Source organism: Camellia sinensis, chromosome 13 (genome assembly GCF_055761805.1).
Source record: "Camellia sinensis isolate YWXY chromosome 13, ASM5576180v1, whole genome shotgun sequence".
Classification (NCBI taxonomy): domain Eukaryota; kingdom Viridiplantae; phylum Streptophyta; class Magnoliopsida; order Ericales; family Theaceae; genus Camellia; species Camellia sinensis.
This window is the reverse complement of record NC_138973.1, coordinates 57233657-57252743: the sequence shown is the minus strand read 5'-3', so window position 1 is coordinate 57252743 and position 19087 is coordinate 57233657. Positions and strand designations below refer to the sequence as shown.

The window sequence follows — 19087 nt, the reverse complement described above, 5'->3', positions numbered from 1 at the left end:
GTGTTTCACCGTGGGGAGCACCGACCCTCTTTGCTAAAAAGAAAGATGGTGCCTTGAGACTTTGTATCGACTACCGGAAGTTAAATCGGGCTACGGTTAAGAATAAGTACCTTATACCCCGTATTGATGATCTATTTGACCAGTTGAAGGGTTCCCGTTGTTTCTCTAAGATAGACTTGAGATTGGGTTACCACTAGTTGAGGGTCAGGGAGGAAGATATTCCAAAAATGACATTTTGTACGCGGTATGGCCACTATGAGTTTCTGGTGATGCCATTTGGGCTCACCAATGCACTGACAGTCTTTATGGTCTTGATGAACCGGATCTTCTGGGAATTTTTAGATCACTTTGTGGTCATTTTCGTGGACGACATTCTGATTTATTCGCCTTCGAAGGAGGAGCACGAGGAACACCTGAGAGTGGTGCTTGAGTTGCTTAGAGCCCATAGACTGTATGCCAAGTTTGGGAAGTGTGAGTTTTGACTAGGGGAAGTCAAGTTCTTAGGCCATGTGGTTTTCGGGGAAGGGGTGTCTGTTGATACGTCCAAGATTGAGGCAGTGCAAGATTGGGCACAGCCTAAGAGCGTTTTTGAGATCCGCAGTTTTCCGGGATTAGCTGGGTATTAGCGCCGGTTTGTGAAGGATTTCTCCAAGCTAGCTTCACCGTTGACTAGATTGACGCGGAAAGGGGTTAAGTTCGTGTGGAGTGAGACTTGTGAAAAGTCGTTCCAGGAGTTGAAGGTTAGATTGACCACCGCTTCGGTCTTGATTATTTCGGAAAGAGATTTGGATTATGCGGTTTATTGTGATGCCTCACGAGAGGGATTGGGTTGTGTCTTGATGCAAGAGGGGAAAGTGGTAGCTTATGGCTCACGTCAGTTGAAAACACACGAGAGGAATTACCCTACACATGACCTTGAGTTAGCAGCCGTAATTTTTTCCTTAAAGATTTGGAGGCACTACCTTTATGGTGAGAGGTTCGAGGTGTTCTCGGATCATAAGAGTTTGAAGTATCTATTTACACAGAGGGACTTGAATTTGAGGCAGAGAAGGTGGATGGAGTTCATTGAGGACTACGATTTTGAGTTACACTATCATTCGGGAAAGGCCAATGTTGTGGCCGATGCCCTTAGTAGGAAATCCATTAGTGATGTTGCTTGTATAGCCATCCGGGAGTAGAAGATGTCAGGTACACTGGGCGAGTTCGATTTGCTTCTAGGCGAATCCATTGAGGCTGCGACCTTGTTTTCTGTTATTGCACAGCCTACACTTGTGACTCGAGTGTTAGAGGCACAGAGAGGTGACCTTGAAGTAGAATCCCTCCGAGAGAAGATTTTCAGTGGGAAGGCTGAGAAGGGTTTGACTGTGTATCCCAACTTGAGTGTGAGATACCGAGACCGTCTGTTTATGCCGAAGTCTTACCGAGAAGAAGTACTCCAAGAGTTTCATCATTCGCGCCTTGCGATGCATCCGGAAGGCACTAAGATGTATCGTGATTTGGGTCACTAGTTTTGGTGGCGGGGGATGAAGAAGGATGTGGCAGTTTTCGTGTCTAAGTGCCTTACTTGTCAGCAAGTGAAGGCCGAACATCAGAGGTCAGCGGGTTTGTTGCAACCCTTGCCTATTGCCGAGTGGAAGTGGGAGCATGTTACTATGGACTTCGTTGTAGGTCTTCCGAGGACTCAGCGGGGTAGTGATGCTATTTGGGTGGTTGTAGACCGGTTGACTAAGGCAGCACACTTTATTTCTATGCGCGTGAGAGATTCGGTAGATCATCTTGCCGACTTGTATATTCGGGACATAGTGAGGTTGCACGGAGTCCTAGTGTCGATCGTTTCTGATAGAGATCCTCGTTTTACTTCTAGGTTGTGGTAGAGTTTGCAGAGTGCGTTGGGCACTAAACTGACCTTTAGTACAGCTTACCATCCTCAGACTGACGGACAGTCCGAGCGTACTATTCAGATCCTTGAGGATATGCTTCGAGGTTGTGTCCTTGACTTTAGTGGGACGTGGGAGAGGCACTTGCCCTTGGTGGAGTTTGCCTACAACAACAGCTTTCAGTCTAGTATCGGTATGGCGCCGTTTGAGGCCTTGTATGGCCGACCGTGTAGGTCTCCGGTTTGTTGGGCCGAGGTGGGTGATGCACCTTTGTTGGGCCTGGAGTTGGTGAGGAAAACGACGGAGAAAGTTGAGCTTATCCATAAGAGGCTTGTTACAGCCCAAAGTCGCCAAAAGAGTTATGCCGACCGTAGGAGGAGGTCTTTGGCATTTGAGACGGGTGATCATGTTTTCTTGAAAATATCACCTAGGCGGGGTTTGATGAGGTTTGAGAAGAGTGGGAAGTTGTCTCCTCGATTTATCTGTCCCTTTGAGATCCTTGAGAGGATTGGGGAGGTTGCTTACCGTTTAGCTTTGCCGTCGCAGTTGTCCGGAGTGCATAACGTAATTCATGTTAGTATGCTTCGGAAGTACGAGCCGGATCCATCGCACGTGTTGGATTGGACCGACTTAGAGGTAGATGAGGATGCCTCGTATGAGGAGAGACCGGTACGGGTCTTGGATAGGCGGGATCAAGTCTTGCGAGGCAAGACCATTCCCTTAGTGAAGATTTCGTGGAAACATCACGGAGTGGAGGAAGCCACTTGGGAACGTGAGGCGGATGTCCGTGAGAAATATCCGGACTTGTTTGTAAACGTTTAACCATGTATTGGTTTTTTGTAATATTAATGAACTTTAAGAGCATTAAATATGTCTTAAGTTGTAAAACATTGTGAATGTTTTGGTTTATGGGAATATTGTGGAACTTGCCTTGTAATGGAAGTTTATTTTAATATTGCATATGTTAACTCTGTTGTAGAAATGCAAATATAATTTTGACATTGAATTTGTTATGTGATGCATGTTGATAATGCATGTTGGAGATTATGTTGAAAGTTTGCCACTTGAATAGAGATGGAATAACCGGTAATGGGTCAAGTTGTTGAATTTTACATTGTAATAATGTTGGTAATTGAGAAAACATACTGTTGAAAAATTTGTACTTAATTTCGGGGACGAAATTCTTTAAGGGGGGAGGTTATAGCGATCCCGGTTTCTTTTCCATTGTTTGTTGCATTCCGGACTTAGGTTTCGTGGAGTTGGTGGTTGTATATCTTGTTGTTATCCTTTAATTCCGTGTGTTTGAGTTTTACGATGTGTTGGGCGTGTTTCGAACAGGTGGGTTGAGCCTTGGTTCAAATTCTTGTTGCCCAGTCTTTGAGTGGTCCGCTCGAGCGGGTCATTGTGCGCTCGAGCGGAGATTCTATACTTCCAGCATTTCGTGCCTCTGCAAAACTTCTGCAGGTGTGTTTTTCACGCTCGAGCGGATTTCCCTACGCTCGAGCGGGTGTCTTGACGCTCGAGCGGGTAGTTCATTGTCTGTAAAAGTTCTGGAAGGGGGGGATCTACGCTCGAGCGGGTCCAGTTTTTGTGTCTGACGCTCGAGCGTCCTATTATCCGCTCGAGCGGGTCATACGTATATCAGTTGGCAGTTGGGCATTTTTGAATCACTTTTCACTTTTCATTCTCTCTCTTACTTTCCCAAAAACCGATTTTGAGAGCTCCTCTCTTTAGAAAATACCTTCTCTCTAGGGATTGATCTAGCTAAAGTGACCTACTCTCTTAGTGCCTTTGTAAAAAGTGTGTTGATCGTCGAGGGCTTCGCTTTGATCCGAAAAGTTTGGAGTTTGGAGCATTTTTGATTTCTTCATCTTCTTCGTTTGAGCTCTAACTTCGAGGTAGGGATTCCTACTCATCTTTATGATCTTTAACCTAAATGTAGAGCTTTTGTATAAATGGTTTGGTTTGGGAAGTTAGGGTTTGTAATGTATTATATTGAAAAAAAGGGGTTTTGTCTTGTTGACTCATATATATATATATATATTTGGGGTCTTAAAAAGAGATTATTGTTGTTGTTAATAATATTTGGACCTTTGGGTCAATATTGAGTTTAAAGGAAAAAAAATGCCACATTTGGGTGTATTTGGGTCATTAGTGTAATTAATGGCATTTGTTATGAAATTGAGTTGGGGATAATGAAATTTGATCATTAAGAGATAGAATGGTGGAGTTGGATTTATAAATCGCTCACTTTTGAAAATGTCAATTATTTATCTGTTGAGGCATTTATTATCTGTTTAGAAATAACTGCTTTGGGCTATCAGTGGAGGATAGTCTTGATTGTTGTAGACATTGCATGATGATTAGGTGAATTGAAACTAATCAAGTTGTGTATTTGAATACATGGGTGCCGAATCCCGCGGATGAAATTTCCGTAAAATGGCCATTTGAATATAATTATACATGGGTGCTGAATCCCGTGGACGCAATTTCCATAAAATGGCAATCCGAATATATCTATACACGGGTGCCAAGTCCCGCGGATGAAATATTCGTAAAATGGCCATAAGAGAATGAAAATGCATGGGTGCCGAATCCCGCGGACGCAATTTCCGTAAAATGGCAAGTTGTAGTATTGTTGGCATAAGATGTAGTCTTACTTCAGTTATTTGGCCAGGTTCTGAGCCATGTTTATAAGTTGAGTTTTGTTAAGTTAAACATTTATCAAGTGCTAATGTTTTAGTTATTGCTCATTTTATGTTTAGCATATCTCTACTGGGCGTTGGCTCACCCTATATGGGACATTATTTTCAGGTACAGGTAGTATGCCACCTCCAAGGCCTTAGCTTGGGTGGCAGTGGGAGTCGAAGACTCTTTTTGTTTTATTTTGTTGTATTACATGTATATCAAGCCAATGGCTTATTTTGTGTAGAGTTAGTACTCTCCTTTTGTAACCAAGTGTTGACTTGGAAAGTTGTAGGCCTATAGGGCATTTACTTTTGTTGTCAACATGTAATACATTTTGTAAATGATACTCTGATTTATGAAATTATGCTTTATTCTCTTTCGTCTAAGCATGTCAAGAATGTATGATTTATGGGTTTATTTTGAGGGCGTTACATCCTTTGTGTCTTACAACCACATCCTCTTCCTTCTCTTCTTATCTTCAATCTGAACCTCTTACTATTCAGGCTGCCTTAGCTTCTCCTGTGTGGCTTACTGCAATGCAGGAGGAATTTCAAGCCTTACAGCAACAGCGCACTTGAGATCTTGTGTCTCTTCCTTCTCATAAAACAACTATTGGTTGTAAATGGGTGTATAGAATCAAGCGTAATTCTAATGGTTCTGTGGCTAGGTATAAAGTCAGATTGATGGCAAAGGGATATCTTTAACAAGAAGGTGTTAACTTTCATGAAACTTTTAGCCCTGTGGCTAAACAGCCTACAATTCGTATTTTTCTTTGTTTGGCTCTTCATTTCCATTGGCTTATTCATCAATTAGACATTTCTAATGCCTTTCTTCTTGGCACATTAGATGAGGAAGTGTATATGCTGCAACCTCTAGGTTTTGTTCACTCTTCCCACCAATTGTGCAAGCTCAAGAAAGCCTTATATGGTTTTAAACAAGCTCCTCGAGGTTGGTATCCTACTTTCTCTAAGTTTCTTCTTTCTCAAGGTTTTGCTAATAGTCATTCAGATTCCTCTCTCTTTGTTCAGCATACTTCCACTAGTCTTCTCATTCTTGTAGTCTATGTTGATGATATCCTAGTCACTGGTAGTGATCATTCTCTTCTTACACAGTTTATTCAACATATGCATACTGTGTTCTCTATGAAGGAATTGGGTATTGTGTCTTATTTCTTGGGTATCTTAGTTCAAACCTTGTCTCATGGTTACTTCTTATCTCAAGCTAAGTATGTAACTGAGCTTCTTCACAAAGCTGGTTTAACTGATTGTAAACCCTGCTCTACCTCTTTAACTATCAAAACTTCTTCTCATTCTTCTTCTTTAGATGGTCTTCCATTTTCTAATCCTTCTCTATATAGGAATATTGTTGGTGGCTTGCAGTATCTCACCATTACCATGCTTGATTTAACCTTAGCTGTTAACCAGGCATGCCAACATATGCATCTTCCTACTAATGCTGATTTTCAAGCTATCAAACGATTGTTGAGATATGTGAAAGGTGCTCTTCACCATGGTCTGCAATTTACTTATGGTCTCTTCTTTCTTCATGATTTTTCTAATTCAAACTAGGCTGGAGATAGTATTGATCGAAAATCCACTTCAGGTTACTGTGTATATTTGGGTCCTAATCTAATTTCTTGGAGTGCTAAGAAACAATCCATTGTTTCTCGATCATCTACTAAGGCTGAGTATAGGGCCTTGGCTAATGCCACTGATGAATTAGATTGGTTGCAACAGTTACTGACAGACATGCATATTACCTCATCTTCCATTCTTGAGCTCTGGTGTGATAACCTCTCTGCTATGGCCTTGGCTTCTAATCCCAACTTTCCACTCTCGTTCTAAACATATAGAAATCGATTGTCATTTTATTCGAGATAAAGTTGTTGCCAAATAGATTGCTTTGAAGTATGTTCCTACCACAGACCAGGTGGCTGAAATATTCACCAAACCTCTTTCTACCTCTCATTTCCTTTATTTGAAAGACAAGCTTCTCGTACAACCTTGCTCCATCAACTTGCAGAGGACTACTAAGATTTATACTCAGTTGCCACAATCACAGTTAGAGGAAGAGCCAAAGCTGCAGTCACAGTTAGAGGAGAAGTCAGCATTGATATCCCATCTGTCACAGTCATGTTTCACTAGATGTTCTCCAGATAATATCTGTAATAGTTATAGATACAGTTGTAAAGTTTGTTAGGAATTTAGAGCTGTTTGTTAACTGAGTTAGTTAGAGTACTTGCACTATATAATATCTTGAGTTGTGTATATTTGAATCATTGAATCAATAGAAAGAGATTTATATTTTCATCACTCTTCACAACTATTGTTTTGTTGTTGTTGTTCCACTTTATTATTTTCATTACCAATGAGTTGCTCTACTTCATCCAATGCTTGTAAACAAATCATATAATTTTTAATTTCCTCCAACGTAACTATTAATGCTCTCATGTCTGGAAAGTCTTTTTATATATTTTTTTATGAATATCTTGTATAGGCCTTGAGGTTGGAAATGTGTTAACTATAACATAAACTAATATTATAATGTGAGACTGAAAACCTTTTTTCGTAAGCTTATAAAACACTTGCTCTTTATATAACGTATGCTCTTGTACTGTTAAATTTGGAGTCATCCGCTCTTACTTAAGTTTAATCCATAGATGATGGACTTCATGCTCCTCTTCCGTCAAACATCCATTAAGTCTGAGGCATCTTTGATTTCGTGCTTTTGAAAATTGTTCCCTTTACTTTATTCCAGCTTGATAGTAATATTGTTTCCATCAATTTTTTTTTACTTATTTTTTTTCCCCTAAGTTTTGCATTGCCCGACATATTTTGATTTTCCAATCATCAATATTTTCTATTTGTAAATCCTTTTTATGAGGTATAGTTTGAAATTCATTTATGGCATTTTACATGGCCAAACAATGATTACGACGCAAATTTAGAGGATGCCGCATATTTATCTGCATAATGAATTTAACACATTTGACATACAACTACATAAAGTAAAAAATCTCAGTAAGTATCATTGTTTATTGTAGATGTATCTATAAAAAAGAATAAAAAATATAAAAATTACAAATCTACTATACAACATCCATCTATTGAGGAGCTAATGTAACTTTTTGTAAAAAAAATGATAACAAAATAATTTTAAAATAAGAAAAAGATAGTGATCAAATTATCGTTGTGCATGAAAAAAAAAAAGAAGGAAAAAGAGTATTCTATTTTGATTTATTGTTAGATTTATTTTAAGATTTTTTTTTTAAATTACAAAATAAACACAAAGCAATGTCCTTTGTGGGTTTGTATTAGATTTTACGTGATAGATATCTGATTGAGTGAATTGTGGGGGATGGATATGCATGAGTAAATTGTATGAATAAGACTTGGGGATGTTTTTTTTTTATTTTTTTTTAAATAACGTGATAGGCATTGGATATTTATAATTTTATATATGTTTTTAATTTATTTAAGTTACAGAGAGTGTTTTTTTTTAAATAATATGATAGACATTGGATATTTGTAATTTATATATAGATATATATTTTGTGGGTTTATATTTTTATTTTTAATTTATTTAAGTCGTTATGTGATATTTAAGTTACAGATAATTGTGAATTTTTTTTATTTATTTAAAATAATGTGATAGACATTGGATACATATTTGTAGGTTTATATTTTTTTTTTATTAATTTGTTTAATTGAGAGTGAGATTTATTTTAATTTATTTAAGTTATGTAATAGACATCTAATTTTCTTGAATTTTAGGTGAACTACTTTTGATATGTAAATGAGAGAATTTATAAAAGTCGAAGAAGATATCAACATTGTTATATGAGAAGAAACAAATCAAATCTGATTAAATTGAAGAATAAATGCAAACCACAAATTAAAAAGTAAGTAAGCCCAAACTATGCAAAATGTAATAGTGGACAAGATGAAAAGATGTGTAGATGAAATAAAAAATATTGACAAAAAGAAATATATACACACAAAAGTAATAAACACTGAAAAAATGCATATAAAGTAAGAAATAATATTAGGAGTATACAAATGGAGAAGATGAAAAGATGTGTGGATTAATTGAAAAATATTAGGAAAAAGAAATCAAACCGAATCTGATTAAGATATGAAAATGAATTGAAAAGTATTGGGAAAAAGAAATATGTACACACAAATAATAAACATTGAAAAAAAATGCATATAAAATAAGAAATAATATTGGGAGCATAAAAATGGAGAAGATGAAAAGATGTGTAGATGAATTGAAAAATATTGAGGAAAAGAAATATATATATATATATATATATACACAAAGATATAAAGTACAAAACAATATTACACCGACCTTGTAATAATTTTTACAGATCATTAAACTTAGAAAATATAACAATGGGGAAGATAATATAATTTTTGCAGATCATCAAACTTGCAAAATATAATAATGAAGATGATGAGTTAGTTTGAGAAAAGATAGGTAGATGAAAGAAAAAAAAAAAAAAGATGGGTAGGTGAAAGAGAATGATTGATTTGACTGAAATATGGAATAAATTGAATACAGAAACGTGTATGTAGGAGTTGTAAGAGTTGTAGGTGATGGATATGGATGGATATAGATGTGGAAGTTGTGGGTGATGGATATTGATGAATATGGATGTAAATAAATATTTTATTATTTTATTTTTATTTTATATTTTATTATAGGGAGAGAGAGTGAAAAAGCCTAAATAGTAGGAAGAGAAGTGAAGGGAGATGCCACGTATTTTTTTATTTTTCTAAAATTATGAGAATTTAGGAATAAGTTTTTGGAGCCTTTTGAGAAAGTATTAGGATCCTCTGAAGTTTCCCCCCCCTGAAGTGGGGTGATCCAACGGCTCAACATGTAACTAACCAAAACGACGTCGTTTTGGTTAGTAATTTCAAAAAAAAAATTGCTTTCATTCAAAATTCCCTCATATCTGATATGTGACGCATTACAGAGAGAGAGAGAGAGAGAGAATGAAAAGGGCTGAGAGGAGGAGCTTCTAATCCACCCCTCACTCGCCGCTGCCACGCCACTGCCCGCCATACTCCAACAGATTGAAGGAAAAAAGCACAGGTTCGTTCATCCTCCAAACTTAAAATATTAGGGCTTTGAATAAAAAATTAGGAAAAATCTGAACTTGGCTACCGGATGTCAATGTTGACTTTGATTAAAGTTTCTTTAATTTTCTGCTTCGTGTTTTCAAGAAAATTTGGTTTAATAGAGAAATGTGGATTGATTATATGTTTATTTATCTCTGCAAATGTGAGCACTAGGGATTGTTTATTTGGTGTTAGGGAATGTGTGTTCTCTGTAAATGCAAAATCTGAACGTGTGTTCTTTGCTTCATTGGTTCTTTGATTTCTTTAAATAAAAACCTCACATTAGCTAGGAAAGCAAAATTGGATCTGAGGTACACTCTGTCATTCTAAATGCGATCATGATGTTTATTGCAAATGGTGTTTATTCAACACATTTTATATTTTGCTCCATTTGAGGTTTTAATGCAAAATCAATCCTTGTTAAAGTAGTCAACATGAACCATATTACTGATTCTTCTGCTTAAGCTCAACTATTAGCCTAAACATATTAGTTATTATTGATTAAGTTTATGATGTGTTTGTTTTGTTGAGCTCTCTCCCTTTGCGTGAGTATCTAATTCTACTTATGGATTAGTTTATACAAGAATCTTTGTGTATGTAGTGTTTTGTTAATCCAAAGTTGAATCTATGGTGACCCATTTGGTTAATTGCGCTCTTGTTGATGTTATATTGTCAATTTTATGATTTGGGTTTGGATTGGGTGTGTATACCCCTTGTGTTTGCTGCGTTGACTTTGTTGCTGTGAGGTTCAGCTATGAAATCTTTGTGAATCTGATTACTTTGATGTGAGGTTGTGCCTGGATGAGTTGTTAATTTGAACTATGTGGATTAGATTTGGGATAAAGCTATAAAGTTTGTAACATTTTGTGCCAAAATCTTGGTGGGTTCCATAGATTGGGATTGCTTAAATTGGATTTGTTTCTTATAATGAAGTCTGGCAATGTGCACTAGTATGGAGTTTAGTTATAATTTGTTTGTTTCTCCAGTTACATTGGTAGCTTAAGGTCATTTAACAGAATGAGGAATGGTTTGATGGTGATGAAACTTTCTATGTTGAAACTTTTGTTGGGATTATTCTTGTGGATTTAATCACATTCCCTTGTAAAATTTATTTTTTTTAATATCAAAACTATTATTTTATTTTCTTGTGGAGCTGATTTGATAATTGATCTTTAGTGTACCATGTAGTTCTTTAAAGTAATTGTAGTGTATTATTTTGAGGAAAAACCCAAATCAGATGGAGAAATCTGATTGATGATATAGATTATGTTATCATTGTGTTACACCATATTATTTTACTTGAGATTTGCTTGACTCAATATTTATAAATTCCCTACTCCCATTGCCCATTTCATGTACTTATTTACCTTTATAGATGGCAAGATTCACTCCCATTACCCATTTCAAGTGATTTAGAATTTGAGTCCTACTCATTGTTGTTCCATTGTTGTTATGTTAGGTAAAAAAATGTCAACATCAAATGCATCTGTGAGTGATATTAGTGCAATTCAGTTTAGAAATTGAAAATATTGTTGTGGGGTGAGAGTAGCATTCAGGATTTCAGAGTCAAAGGACAATCCAGGGATGGTATACTTTGCTTGCCCTTCAAACAACACCAATGAATGCGGCTTCTTTGAGTGGTGGATGCCTGTACATAAGCAGCGTCAATGGTTAAAGATGATAAGGGAGAAAAGCGACGAAAATTGTAATATCAACCCTTTGGTCAACGAACTGATTGTATCCAATGATGAGTTGAAAGAGATGGTTACAAAGTTTACGAAAGAAAGTAAACAAATGGTTGTAGAGATTAGACAACTTCGGGAAAAGTTGCACTACGCCATTGTAATAATGTTATTTGGATTTGGACTTCTTTTGTTGTTTAAATATTAAGTGTAATTTAAATTCGGATTTGGACTTCGCCTTTTGTAAACTAAATATTATGTGTAAATTAAGTTGGTTGTTGACTTTGTTTGTTTGTTTGGATTATTGGTTTGGATTGTTGGTATGGTATGTTACTGTTTTTTGTGCTTTTAGTTTATGTAAAATCCTCATCATTTGGGGATTAGTTATGCATTTGTTGTTCTATGAGGTGGTTTTTGTATGCTGGGATTGAAGGAATAGAAATGTACTGGAAAGAACTTATTAGTGTTCTCTTTATTTGGTGATGAAATGAGAAGAACAAGAAACCTTAATGACATCACAACACCACTTCCCTAGTCGAGTACATTTAAAAAAAAAATTAAATTCAATACATTTGACGAGTGTAGAAAGAAATCAAATAGGTAAATTTACAATGTTCTCATGACTGATTAGGGGTATAGTTTTTTTCAACAAAGTTGGTCTGAGTTGATTTAGGGGGGGGGGGGAATCAATCAATCTGTCATTGGTGAATGGTGAAATAATCCTTCCTCTAGAACACATGTAACAATTTGAGCACCATGTCAACCAAATTTGAGCACTATTTCAGCACAAATTTAAGCACCATTTCAGCACAATTATTAGCACAACTTTGAGCACCATTTCAACAAAATTTGAGCACCATTTAAACCAAATTTCAGCAACATATCAGCACAAATTTGAACACCATTTCAGCACATATTTCAGCAACATATCAGCACAAATTTCAGCAACATATCAGCACAAATTTGAGCATCATTTCAACCAAATTTCAGCAACATATCAGCACAAATTTGAGCACCATTTCCGCACATATTTCGGCAACATATCAACACAAATTTCAGCAACATATCAGTACAAATTTGAGCACCATTTCAGCACATATTTCAGCAACATATCAGCACAAATTTCACAAACATATCAGCACAAATTTCAGCACCATTTCAACCAAATTTCAGCAACATATTAGCATAAATTTGAGCACCATTTCAACCAAATTTTAGCAACATATCAACACAAATTTTAGCACCATTTCAGCACATATTTCAGCAACATATCAACACAAATTTCAGTACCAAAATCTGCCAAGTCTTCAATATTACATATCCAACAAAAAAAATTAACGCTACAATATTGACGTGTGATCCACATTCCCATGCCCCTGGCCACGCCCACGACCACGCCCATATAGTACCTAAAAAAGAAAACAAATATATAAAAGGAACCATAAAATAAAATGGAACTTTAAATGAATGAATGGCAAAATAAAAGAGGAAAGGCGAAAAATAAATTACTTGACTACATGAAGGACTATTTGAGGCTTGCGAGTCATAACCTCTTGCATTGTTAAGCAAGGCTTGATAGCTTCCATGGACGGAATACATCGATGGCATTGAAAAAGGCATATTGTGACAAAGAAAACTTGGCTGCAACAATAACAAACACATATAAATTTAAAATGGTACAAAATATTTACAAATAGACATAATAAATTTTTTTATTAAACTAACTTACATCATAGGCGGGATACATAAATTGAGAAGATGAAGCATTAACTTGAGGAACACATGTTGAGAATGAAGGAAGTTGAGGAGCACTTATTGAAAATAAAGGAGCTGATTGAGGAATACTCGGCGAAAACAAGGGAGGTGGTTCAGGAGCACTCGGCGAAAATAAGGGAGGAGGTTTAGGAGCAACAGACATGAGAGTTTGAGAAGCATTATGTGAACTAGGTTGAGGAGCAACAGACATGGGAGTTTGAGAAGCATTATGTGAACTAGGTTGAAGCGCAACAGATATGGGAGTTTGAGAAACATTATGTGAACTTGTTTTATTTTTCTTTTGCCAACGTAAGCTCCAAACCTTCTTTTGTCTGCCTTTGTCTCTTGCTAGTGCACTCTCTTCGTTTGAGTCATTTTGCTTGAACTACATTTGTATCCGCTCCACCATCCACTTCAAAGCTTTCGAGGCATGTGTCGGGAGGGCTTTCTAGTTCAATAGTATCTGAAAAAGGCATATTGAATTTTGCGCTTTACATGCTTTCAATGTTTGCAATTAAGTCATCCGCTTTCTCTACCGTCAAGTTATATGTTTCCTCACTTTCGGAAGTTCTACACGCTACTACTCTGAAAATTGCCATCAATGATCTAAAGTGTGAATTTTGATGCAATCTTACATCAACCTTAATATCATGCCCACACCTATCTTTCACATTTTCAGCTCTTGCTTTTTTAGTCCATCTCTTGAGAATATATTGGGAAGGAATCTCTTTGAATTTGAGGGTCTCTCTAAGGATCTTCAAACAATGACTACACAAAATGCCTTTCATTTCAAACTTTCTACAATTGCAAGTGAGTGAACCATCACACTCCACTCTTACTTTCCTCACCTTTACATCATCACTATCAAGAACCGTATAAATGATACTCTCACCACAAATTTCATTTTCTTCAATGTTTACTTCAAGGGACTTGACATACTCATCTTGAAATTCTTCATAAATTTTATTTGTGTAAACATCTGCAGCTTGTTCCATAATCTTCACTTTAATATTCACCCTTGGCAACTTTTGGCATAGAGCATATTCGGCTTGTAACTCTTTGTACCTCTTCTCACAAAGAACTCGATCAAAATGCATGAAAAATTGCATTAAGTTATGATCAGACTGAATGAAATCCTTCAAGAATGCATTAAAGGATTCACTAAGTTGGGTGCTACTCATACCCGCACCCTATGCATTTCTAACATATGGCCAACCCTATTTTTCCTTAACCCCAAATGTTAACTTCAACCAATGATTATCTCACACTTCATACTTGTCAAGCATTTCCTCAAATTTTAACATAAAATCATCCTCATCCTCAATGTCGTACATAAATTTGGATAAAACACTCTTCATCCCCTTATCCTTCACCTCCATATCCTTGAAGATAGAATTTGCATGCCTTAATGCATTTTGCATCAAATACCAAGTGCAAAGGCGGTGTTTTATGTTAGGCATGACAATAGGTATGGCCTTAGCCACTGTAGCATCCTGATTCATAAAAATTGTTTTCGGAGCCTTACTTGACATTGCCTCCAAGAATCTTCTAAAAAGCCATATAAAAGAATCAGCAGTCTTATCATACATCAAAGCTGCGCCAAATATAACAGTTTCCTTATGATGGTTAAATCCAACAAAAGACGCAAATGGTCTATGTGCACTATTTAACTTGTAAGTAGTGTCAAAAGTCACAACATCACCAAATTGCCCATAATCCATGATCATCTGAGCATTGGCCCAAAATATGTTTGTAATCTGCTCCTCACTATCTAATTGGACCGAGTAAAAAAAAGATAGATTCTCCAATGTCTTCTCACGAAAATATTGCAAAATGCTACCTGCCTCCCCATATGCTAAACTCTTTTGCCTCTTCGTTTTCAAATAATTTTTTTGGTCCACTTTTGTGAACCCAAGCGACTCCCTTCCACCAGCTTCATTACCCATGAGCTCAAATACAACATTAAGTCAGATTCCAGATTTTTCGGCTAAATCTATTTCAGTTGCCTATGATGCAGATATCTTTCTTTAGGATGGTAACATATGCGTACATTCTGTTGGTACAAAAATATGATTATGTTGTTCAACAAACTCACCAACAAAAAATTTATGAATATTCATATCCCACTTAATGATAAGTCGGGCTTGACAACCAGTCCTCACTTCCTGCCTAGGATTTTTTGTTAGGGGTACTTACGTGTAGGTCCTAATAAGTGAACTTATTGTCTAATAGGTCCTATGGGGAAAATTTGTTATAAAAAAGGTCACTAATTGTAAATTTTAGTGATAATGTATAAAAATCATGAAAAAAAAAGTCACTAATTGTCAATTTTTAGCGACATATAAAAAATTGTCATAAAAAAATTATTTTTAGCGATAATTTTACCAAGACTTATTTACAATAGGACTTGATAGGAATTAAGTCCAATTATTAGGACCTATTGGTAGTTTACCCTTTTTGTTAATGGATCTCGCTTGTCGGCACCTCGAAACCCCTCCTTATTACAAACAAATAGCCTTGAAGTGATTTGCCCCTCCTTGTTCTTGTTTACATAACCCCTTATAATATTAAAGCCCAGCCTTCCTCCATAAGCATTATAGAAATTTTATGTTTCTTGTTCTGTATCAAATGTCATGTGAACTCTAGGCTTCCAATCACAATCACCCCCGTCATTCTCAACATTGTTAGGTTCCATATCAATGTGCCAAGTCACTTAAAAAAAAAAAAAGTGCTCAATATTAGCATAGAAACTGTAAATTATGTTTGCAAAATAATACAAACTAAATAAAAATACTACAAGAATTGAATCATATTAGATTATATAAACGAAGGGGAACAAATCCCTTCAATGGTAAATTATGTTTTCAATGATCTAGATTTAACACAAATTCCTTAATTTTCTTATAATCAACATGTGAACATACAAAATCAAAATTAAACAACAAAAACAAACAAAATAAAGGGATGAATGAAATGTAAGAGATCTAAAATGTTTGAAAAATAACATAAAAAAAATTAACATAATACAACTAAAAAGCCCCAATGCACATTCCATCTGATGATGTAAAATGCAACTCCAGACATAACATATAACATTAAAGGAATGCAATTTTTTTTAACATCTTTTGGGTTTTAATATTACACAGTGAAAGAAGATCAAAATCCAATGAATTGCTAATTTCTTTTTATGCAAATGGTAAGCGATAGATAAATAAAGTATATTCATATTTTATTTAATTGTATATATTTTTTCTTTCTTTTTTTAAATTCCTTCACAATTTTTTTTAACGAAATACAGCATAAATCACATCATGTTTCAATTTAAAAACTGGGTATTTTAATAATTCAAATCGATTTGTCTTAGAACGAGTAGCTTTGATTATTTGAATAAAGGCCAAATCATTAAATCGATCTTCATTCACTTGCCAACTCACATGGCCCATTCAATCCACATCATCAACTAAACGAACGCGGATTTCCTTTTGCCTCAGCATAATGCTGCGCTTCTTAAGTTTGATTGGGAGATTTAGAAAAAAAAAATTAAAAAAGAAAAGAAAATGATAAGCGATAGATAAATAAAATATATTTATATTTTATTCAATTTTATATATTTTTTTCTTTGTTTTTAAAATTCTTTCGCAATTTTTTTAACCAAATATAACGTAAATCACATCATGTTTCAATTTAAAAACTGAGTATTTTAATAATTCAAATCCATTTATCATAGAACGAGTAGTTTTGATTATTTGAATAAAGGCCAAATCATTAAATCGATCTTCATTCACTTGTCAACTCACATAGCCCACGCAATCCACATTCATCAACAAACCAAACGTGGATTTCCTTTTGCCTCAACATAATGCTGCGCTTCTTAAGTTGATTGGGAGATTTAGAAAAAAAAAATTAAAATAAAATAGAAAATGATAAGAGATAGATAAATAAAATATATTTATATTTATATTTAATTTAATTTTATATATTTATATTTTATTTAATTTTATATATTTTTCTTTCTTTTTTTAAATTCCTTCGCAATTTTTTAAACTAAATACTGTGTAAATCACATCATATTTCAATTTAAAAACTGGGTATTTTAATAATTCAAATCCATTTGTCGCAGAACGAGTTGTTTTGATTATTTGAATAAAGGCCATATCATTAAATCGATCTTTATTCACTTGCCAACTCACATGGCCCACGCAATCCACATTCATCAACTAAGCAAACGCGGATTTCTTTTTGCGTCAATATAATGCTGTGCTTCTTAAGTTTGATTGGGAGATTTAGAAAAAAAAATTATAATAAAAAAGAAAATGGTAAGCGATAGATAAATAAAGTATATTCATATTTTATTTAATTTTATATATTTTTTTCTTTCTTTTTTTAAATTCCTTCACAATTTTTTTAACCAAATACAGCGTAAATCAAATCATGTTTCAATTTAAAAGCTACGTATTTTAATAATTCAAATCGATTTGTCTTAGAACGAGTAGTTTTGATTATTTGAATAAAGGCCAAATCATTAAATCGATCTTCATTCACTTGCCAACTCACATGGCCCATGCAATCCATATTCATCAACTAAGCAAACTTGGATTTCCTTTTGCCTCAACATAATGCTGCGCTTCTTAAGTTTGATTAGGAGATTTAGAAAAAAAAAAATTAAATAAAAAAGAAAATGATAAGCGATAAATAAATAAAACATATTTATATTTTATTTTATTTTATATTTTTTTTTGTTTCTTTTGTTAAATTCCTTCGCAATTTTTTTAACCAAATACAGCGTAAATCACATCATGTTTCAATTTAAAAATTGGGTATGTTAATAATTCAAATCCATTTGTCATAGAACGAGTAGTTTTTATTATTTGAATAAAGGCCAAATCATTAAGTCAATCTTCATTCACTTGCCAACTCACATGGCCCACACAATCCACATTCATCGACTAAGCAAACGCGGATTTCCTTTTGCCTTAGCATAATGCTGCGCTTCCTAAGTATGACTGTTAGATTTAGAAAAAAAATTTAAAATAAAAAAGAAAATGATAAGCGATAGATAAATACAATATATTTATATTTTATTTAATTTCATATATTTTTTTCTTTCTTTTTTTAAATTCCTTTGCAATTTTTTTAATCCAATACCGTGTAAATCACATCATGTTTCAATTTAAAAACTGGGTATTTTAATAATTCAAATCTATTTGTCGCAGAACGAGTAGTTTTGATTATTTGAATAAAGGCCAAATCATTAAATCAATCTTCATTCACTTGCCAACTCACATGGCCCACGCAATCCACATTCATCTACTAAGCAAACGCGGATTTTGTTTTGCGTCAGCATAATGCTGTGCTTCTTAAGTTTGATTGGGAGATTTAGAAAAAAAAAATTAAAATAAAAAAGAAAATGGTAAGCGATAGATAAATAAAGTATATTCATATTTTATTGCAGTCAAAGATACTTCGTTATTAAATAATGTATATAAATAGAAGTATGTATGTGTGTTGGTTTTCATGGTAGTGAATTGAAAGAAGGGAGGAGCCATGGTTTTTGGATTATATATGTATATATATGTATAGCTAGTTCAACCAAGAAAATCATGGTTGCATCCATAAAAATAAAATAAAGTGCAGAGATTGGGGGATTATATCTGCATAGATTTGTACAATGTTAAAAATACATCATCTAGAACAGAAATATATATGTTAATGAAATATACATGTTAAAAATACATCATCAGATTTGTATGATTTGTACAATCATTTACAGAATTTGTATTCAAAAGGGATGAATGAAATGTTCCCACACCTTAGCGACGGCGGCGACGACTGGACGGCGGCAACGGCTGGACGACACTCCCGCGCTCTCTTCTCTTTCTGTCTTCTTCTCTCTTTCTCGCACTCCCGCCACACAGCTCTGTTATATTGGAGGAAATAATTGGAATTTTGAATGAAA

At 34.8% G+C, this 19087-nt stretch overlaps 1 protein-coding gene across 1 annotated transcript; it reads right to left on the bottom strand.

Annotated features, from left to right (window-relative positions):
* Nucleotides 1-13622: 13622 nt before the first annotated feature.
* LOC145805406 (protein FAR1-RELATED SEQUENCE 5-like) lies at nt 13623-14312 on the bottom strand. Its single transcript, XM_082900536.1, has one exon. It carries the CDS (start codon nt 14310-14312, stop codon nt 13623-13625), a length of 690 nt encoding a protein of 229 aa, XP_082756662.1.
* Nucleotides 14313-19087: the final 4775 nt, after the last annotated feature.